The sequence below is a fragment of the Thermobia domestica genome, chromosome 13 (genome assembly GCF_964235325.1).
Source record: "Thermobia domestica chromosome 13, izTheDome1.hap1.1, whole genome shotgun sequence".
NCBI lineage: Eukaryota > Metazoa > Arthropoda > Insecta > Zygentoma > Lepismatidae > Thermobia > Thermobia domestica.
Genome location: NC_137466.1, coordinates 38,568,516 through 38,576,832, shown reverse-complemented (window position 1 = coordinate 38,576,832; position 8,317 = coordinate 38,568,516). Strand labels below are relative to the sequence as shown.

General features: G+C 38.8%; 1 protein-coding gene across 1 annotated transcript; it reads right to left on the bottom strand.

Moving 5' to 3' along the window:
- Positions 1 to 1,594: 1,594 nt before the first annotated feature.
- Positions 1,595 to 2,341, bottom strand: LOC145667564 (uncharacterized). Its single transcript, XM_081735036.1, has one exon. The coding sequence runs from the start codon at positions 2,339 to 2,341 to the stop codon at positions 1,595 to 1,597; it is 747 nt and encodes a 248-aa protein (XP_081591162.1).
- Positions 2,342 to 8,317: the final 5,976 nt, after the last annotated feature.

Genomic DNA, 8,317 nt, shown 5'->3' with positions numbered 1-8,317 from the left:
TTCAGAATTTGAAGACGGTGTAGAGTTTTCAACATCACGCCTCAAACTGTTATCCATTCATATAGAAATACTTTCGCAGCGGTTCATGAACCAAAATTACATAATAGCATTCTTCAATTGGAGGCTACAAGTGGATCCCTTAAATTCAACCCATTTCTCACCAGTCATGACGCAAGAAAGGTCAAGGACGACGGGCAACCACCTGTCGTTGTCACTCTTCACTAGGCAAGTTCTACTGTAATGTAGATAAAATATTATAGAAAGAAAAAGAAACATTGTCTAAAAAACTTTCTGCCACTTCGACTGCCACCGAAGAAATCAAAGCTGAAGTCGTCATTGTCTCTGACTAAATTGTTTTGATAATGCCCAGTCTTGTTAAATAAACAGGATTACACATGACTTATTTGTTCAGTTCTCAAAATACTCTTAGAGTGTTTGCAAGAGTCGCAAGAATCTGTACATATGTTCACTGACAGCGTAATGTTCGAAAGACAATGGATATTTTGTTTAATACTCCGTGAAAATGAATTACAAATAGACAACAAGCAGCTTCAATTATTGTATGTGGATTAGTAAGTATCTTAATGAAAATATTGAAGTAAAAATTGTCATGTACAATCTCATCCTAAAGGGAAATATGTTTCAAACCTTATTTTCCTTAAACATTTACGGAGAATATGATTATTCCGGTTTTTGGCGAAATCTGGTTCTTTTTTCCGCATATAGACCACTTTTTCTGGTTTATAATAAATATTTTCATATTAAACACTCAATTAGGAGGGAAAACTTATTTTAATAGAAAATAACACTACATTAAACTATTATAGATACACACAACAGTTAATATCAGAAATTGTAAAAATTCAATTTTTTTCACTTTTTTCTCTGATGACCGAACATCATTCTTGACTAACACATGGACTTTTTTGCCCCAAAAATGCAAAATTTTTTATTTGAAGGTTGATAATATAGTTGATAAAGATTAAATTGTTCCTTTCAGCTCTTTAATACCTATCAAAGATCAATATTCTAAAAATAAAACCCTATTCTTTGTGATTTTTAAAGTCGGCAAATAGACCATTTTGGGACATGTTTTTCTAAGTTGATAATACAATTTTGCAAAGAAACACTAGTTGACTTTTACTTTTTTGGTTAATTCTACGCAATACAATGTACTTACTATGATTTTTATTATGCTGACGTACTATTTTTAGACCTATAAATTACGAGTCCGCAAATAAGCTGCTTTCAAGCAGATATATATATATATATATATATATATATATATATATATATATATATATATATATATATATATATATATATACATGGTGTTTGAGAATTATCTATACAACTTTACGACGTTATATTGAAAGAAGTTAATGTGATATTTACATGCGGTTTTTTGCATTCAATACAGAAAGTCTTAAAGTTTTTTTTTACCTGTTCAGTACACCTCTACGTGGGCACCATGTGTGATACGAAGCACATCCAGACAAAAATCAATTTCAGCCCATGTGCGCTGCTGCAAATCATCAGTTACTGTCTGAAAAGCAGCAAGGATACGCTGCTTTAGCTGTTCAAGGTTTGCTACCTACTTAGCGAAGACGATGTCCTTAAGGTACCCCCACAGGAAGAAGTCCAGTGGAGTCAGATCCGGCGACCGCGGAGGCCATGATATGGGACCGTCGTGACCAATCCACCTATTGGGAAACACCTCATCCAGGTATTCTCGAACTTCTAAAGACCAGTGTGGCGGAGCTCCATCGTGTTGAAACAGAATGTTTGGTTGCAGATCCTCCAACTGAGGAATCACATAAAACTGGAGCAAATCCAGATAGACCTGACCTGTGATTAAATTTTCAGCGAAAAAGAAGGGTCCAATAATGCGATTATGCATTAACCCATACCAGACATTTACCTTAGGGCTATCGCGCTCCATGTCACGTGTTACATGAGGGTTCTCGGATCCCCATATGCGAACATTGTGTCTGTTCAACTTCCCAGACACATGGAATGTTGCCTCGACACTGAAACAAATCTTTTGCAGGAACTGGTTATCGTGGTCAATGCGGTTCAGCATGTAACAAGCAAAGTCAGTTCGTCTGGGTTTGTCGGTTGGCAATAAGGTCTGAAGGAGTTGCACCTTGTAGGCGTGCAGCTTCAGCCGTTTATGAAGAACATCATGAATCGTAGCCCTGGGCATATTCAATTCTCTCGCCGCTTTGCGAACAGATTTTGTTGGACTACGCACAAAGGCCTGTTTCACTCTTTCCACATCTTCCTGACTGGTACTTGGTCTTCCAGCTTCTTTCTGTTGCAGAACACTTCCCGTTTCCATGAATTGTTTATACCAAGCTTTAATTGTAGCTCTGGTTGGAGGATCACGTGAATACTTGGTCCTTACATTCCGCTGCACCTGGATCTCCGACTTCGTTTCTATGTACCAGGCAACACACTGTGCTTTTTCTTGTGGTGTCTACATCTTCATTTATTGTTTGTTAACCTGTAAAAGACAAAAGAAGAACCTGTAGGACTTTCTGCATTGAATGCACAAAACCGTCTGTAAAAGAAAAAAAATTAAGACTTTCTGCATTGAATGCAACAAACCGCATGTAAATATCACCTTAATTTGTTTAAATATAACGTCGTAAAGTTGTATAGATAATTCTCGGACACGGTATATATATATATATATATATATATCTATATATATATATATGTGTGTGTGTGTGTGTGTGTGTGTGTCTGTGTTTAGATTTTGTTTTTTTCCGAATCAAAGTGTCAAACAAATTAAAATATCTATCACAGTTTATAAGTTTTGTATCCCATTTTTTTCGGCAGCTCAGAGAAACATTGGGTTATTATTATTATTTCTTTAATTATTTACTTTATTCTTTTGTATGAAATAATAAATATTTTTGTCTCACAAACAAGTATGATAATGAAAAGCAAACTAAGAAAAAAGTAATAGCAATTGTGATTTTAAAAGGTTCTTAAATAAGAAAAAAGTAATAGCAGAGAAACCACAGCGTCCAGCGCTGTCCTCCATAATCATTTTCCATATTGTCCGTCAGTAATACTAACAAAGGTTGAACAAATGGGCTGCACAGGCCGCTATTGTCGTTCCCGTTGCCAGTGCCGCTCCCAATTGGCAGAAGAAGGTCCTAGGTGCCTGTGACTGCCTTCCCAAATTCCAAAAATGATATCATTAAATCGTCAAGCAACCTTATATTTTGAATGTAGTTATATGAGGTGAAAGCAGGGCCGGCCTTAAGCCGATTGGACCGATTGCTCCAAATCGGGCCCCACGCTAGTGCCGTCTACTCTACTGTCCAGTCTAATCTACTGTACTCTCCACTGCCGTTTTAACATCATATTAGGCCCCAGAGCACACAAGTGTGTTGTGGTCTCTATAACTAAATTTTGCTCCGAATACATGTAATTAATACATGCCATACTGCTCGCGGGGCCCCCAATGCTTGCGGGCCCCCAACCAAATTGCTATGGTACCGTTAAGATGGTTCTGCTACTTTCGGTTGCCAAGTACACACAGCAACATATTGCCCCGGTACATCCATGGACTCCATAAAGGAGGGTATGGCCTCTCCCTAACAAGGAAATGAATAGTTTGTATCAAGTTTCTGGGTATAAGTACATATTTTCTGAATTTAATGCTGCAGTAGTTTCTTTAGTTTATACGTTTACAACTTCTGTTGTAAAAATAGATATGTCCAGGGAGTATTCTGCACATCCGCAACACCTCTATTACTCCTAAAAATTTCCTTACACACAACCTTAGGCATAAAAATATTGTTTTCTATAAGTTTGTGTAAAGATGTATATAATTATTCTGAGTGAACACCCCCTTTTATTTTGAACACGCCACTAAGTGAAAGTTCCTGGTGTTCTCACTGATTATGTCTTATGATACTAACGTGAATACAGAGATGATATCAAATAAATGTGATTCACAAGGGAAGGACACAAACTGGCTCCGTTTTGTGTTTTCATTTGATATGTTATAGCGAGACGAATTCCAAAGTTATACGTGTCACAGGTCGGGATATCGTGAGTTAGAACATATTTTGTAATGTAAAAGCTATTAGCTGGCAGAATAATGTGAACTGGGTCATTTGTTCGGAAACGGTTGGGTAGATGAAAAAACCTCGGCGAATACGTATCCCATCATTTTCAAGGGCACACTTTTTGGGATAAAAAAAGTTTGACCCAGGGTCCACCGCAGGGTCCCAGACGGGGTCTAACTCAAAAGTTGCAAATGGCAAGGGGAGTTAAGTAGTACATCATCTCAAAGCGCTGCGAAATGAAAAAAGGTGGAGCAAGTCTCGACTCTACAACAATTCTATGCAAAATGGCATCGGATCAAAATGTAAACAAAAATTTAATTGAAAAGTCCATGGGCACCCCTATGAATCGGAAACGGTGAGACAAATGTGAAACCAGGAAACTACGTGCGGCATTATTTTCAAAATACAACAACTTAAACTAAAAACGTCTTGTCCCAGGGCCCCCGCACAGTCCTAGGTGGGGTCCAACTCAAAAGTTTCGAAGGCAAGGGGATATAGTAACGCATCGTTTGAAAGCTGTTGTGAAATGAAAGATGAGTTCACAATGACGGACTACTTTATGTATGATAAAAACAGGATAGAAAATGAAAGCAGAATAACAAATAAGAAATCACAAATGGTAAATAAAAAAAAATAATAGTCTCCGTTCTATGGTGCTTCCAATAGTCTGCTACAGCGGTTAGGGTTGCCGCCTGGTGGCAACAACTTATCTGTACTTCAGTTGGGTCACCCGTAGATTTCTTTATTTCAACAGGTTGAATGAATGAACATGCAACATAATTGTTAGCTGTGATTGTCAGATGCAACATAATTGTCAGCATTTATATACAAACTCATTTTTCACGATGGTAGCCCTATTGGATCACAAATGATAAGTCTTTGACTTTTTGTTGATATCTACTATTGACAATAAACGTATATACCACATTTCACTTCTCCAGCTCCAGTGGTTTGAGCTGGATATGCGTGTGATACATAGTGCGGAATTTTGAACTCAAGATATCGCATTTTTGAACATTTCATATCTTTGCATCACCTACGCTTACTGATCAACATTCATACCAAATTTGGTTTTCCTAGCTTCAGCAGTTTGGAGTACCTATACTTTCGACATAGGTGTTAAGTGGCCATCTTGGATTCAAGGTGGCCATAGACTTTTCAAGTAGGTTTGTGTTTACATTTTGACCGTCTGTCATTTTGCACAGAGTTATCGTAGAGAGTCGAGACTTGTTCCATCTTCTTTCATTTGACAACAGCTTTCAAACGATGTTCTCTTATACCCCCTTGCCATTTTGAAAACTTTGAGTTAGATCCCACCTGAGACCCTGCGGGGGCCCAGGGACAAAACGTTTTTACTTTAAATTATGTACTTTGAAAATAATGCCACATGTGGTTTCCTGGTTTCACATTTGTCTCACCGTTTCCAATTTATAGGAATGGCCATGGACTTTTTAATTAAGCATCTGTTTACATTTTAACCCAATGCCATTTTGCATAGGATTGTCGTAAAGAGTTGAAACTTAACCCATCTTTCATTTCGCAACAGCTTTCAAATGATATGCTACTTAAGCCCCCTTGCCATTCAAAACTTTTGAGTTGGACCTCGTTTGGTACCCTGCGGTGGACCCTGGGCAAACTTTATTTTATCCCAAAAAGTATGCTCTTGAAAAGGGATGGGATACGTGTTCATCAAGTTTTTCATCTACTCAACCGTTTCCGAACAAATGATCCGGTTCAAATTATTCTGCCAGGTGGCCAGCTAATAGCTTTTACACGATATCTCGACCGGTGGCACGTGTAACTTTGGGATTCGTTTAGTTATAGCATATCAAATTAAAACACAATTGTCTCGTTCGGATCTCAGCGGACCAGTTCGTGACCTTTCCTTGCCAGTGCGACTTCTTTGCATATCCTTTTTCTTATTATAGCTATATTAAAAATACCAAAAATGAGGACAAACTTTGCCCTCTCCTGCGAAATATCCCGTGAATGTATCCTTTTAAAAAAATTAAGACAGGAAAACGGAATGTATACTAGTGCGTATTAAATAGGTGGCTGATTATGAAGGTTTGTCTTCTAACTCAACTAATCCCATAGAAAATGTCATCCATCTTCCATCAGTTCCTTAAGGATTGTGTCATGTCATCGCCATTTCATTTCGTCTGCAGTTGATAACGATTTCAAGCTGATTATACCTTTCATAAGTAGCTACCTACGATGTTCTCATTAGGATTCTCTGACTTGAATTCTTTTCAAAAAGCTGTTAAGAAATCTTTGAACCAAGGAATTAATATCAATGTGCATTTCGTTATGTCTTACAAATATAAACTTATGGAAACATAGACTTCACCATTCTATTTCTCGTAAAATTCTAACGTAATGTGATATATTACATGACCCCCTTCCTATTAAAAAGTGTCGAGTGAGATACAAGATGGCCGACTTCAAGATGGCGGCCATAATACGCACACCCTCAAATAGATGGCTACTTCCTCCCGGTGTCGGCTAATGTGTCTTTGTTTTTCATCCCTTTACTCGTTTTACAAATAAAATTAAATTTAAACTTGAAACACATCGTTATGGCTTATTCTGAACAATCAGGTTTTTGGCCACTGCCGCCGTTTTATGGACGGAAGTGCTTTAAGTTTTGCTTACATTCGTTTCTTGATATTCCACACTTCTCTGCCAAGTTTGGTCAAGAAACTAGATTTCGACATCGATAAGTTTACTTGTAAGAGAAGAAAACTATGAAATATTGATACAGAACCTTCTTGAAAAATTGCGAGGCCCACGGGTGACACATGTATTTTAAAATCATTCACTGTCTGTATTTCCACTTGAGTTATTTCTTTAAAAAAAAATGCTATAAGCAATGAATAGGGTGTGCGTTTTCACCAGAAAATTTTGCAGATGGAAAAACGTTATAAAGGAAAATGGGTATAACAACTAGACCAGCAGGGAGAGCAATTATACAGGGTGCGGCACGTAAAACCGGCCCGTCGTAATATTCTGGTATATTGTGTTTTTGGCAACACTTAAATAATCTACCTTCCTACCAAGAGATGGCGTGTCGAGGTCGGGTCGACTTACGTGACCTGCAGCAGTCACGTGCAGCCGCAGCCAGTGAAACTTGTCGAAACCAGTTGAGAAAAAGGCCTCGTTGTGTTAAGCCGGGTGAGTGTCAGTGTGTGATAATGCCGTATTCGATACCCGAGCATGTTACCATTGTTGAAGGGTTCATTCTCACTGGATCTTTTGTGAAAACAAAGAATTTGTTTCGGGAGAAATTTCCAGGACGGTCTGTGCCAGCAAAAAGCACCATTCAGGAATTGATTGAAAAATGGCGGCGTACAGGATCGGTTCAAAATGCTCCCAGGAACAGACGACCATCTGTCTGAACACTTGAACTAAAGATGCAGGTGGAGGAGATAATGACAAGAAGTCCTCGAAAGTCAACCAGGAGATTGAGTCAACAGGTTCATGCGAGTGAGAGAAGTTGCAGACGTGTTTTAAGGGGACTGAAGTTAAAACCGTACCGGATAACTGTTGTGCAAGAACTGAAGGAGCCTGACCTACAGAAGAGGGTGCATTTCTGTTCATGGCTGTTGAGCAATGTTGCCAGTAGTTTCTTGGATCCACTAATGCTCATCATGAGTGACGAGGCATTGTTCCACCTGTCTGGGTACGTAAATTCCCAAAACAACCGGAAAATCCACACGCAATCCACCAGGTACCCTTGCATGATGAGAAGATTGGTGTTTGGTGTGCCATTTCCGCCACACGCGTTAATGGGTCCATATTCTTTGAGACGACAGTGAACAGTGACGTGTATATGGGAATCCTGGAGGAGTTTTTTATATACTTGACCGAAGAGGAGCGTCAGTTATGTTACTTTAAGCAGGACGGTGCAACATGCCACACATCAGCTGCATCATTGTCCCTTGTTCATGAGATGTTTACCCCAGAGAGGACAATCAGCAAAGGCTTGTGGCCTCCTCGGTCACCAGACTTGTCCACGTGTGACTTTTACTTATGGGAACTGTTAAAGGGAAGAGTATACGAAACAAATCCACACACAATTGAAGAACTCAAGACCAGGATCCAGGATGTCACCAATAGCATTACAACACAAGAACTGACAAGGGTATATATGAATCTCCTCAATCGTGCTCACATGTGTGAAGTGGGCGGAGGACACTTTCAGCACCTGCTGTGAAGGCTGCTGTGAA

Excerpts from the sequence above, each read along its gene's own strand:
- LOC145667564 (XM_081735036.1), bottom strand. The coding sequence starts at position 2,341 with ATGGAAACGGGAAGTGTTCTGCAACAGAAAGAAGCTGGAAGACCAAGT.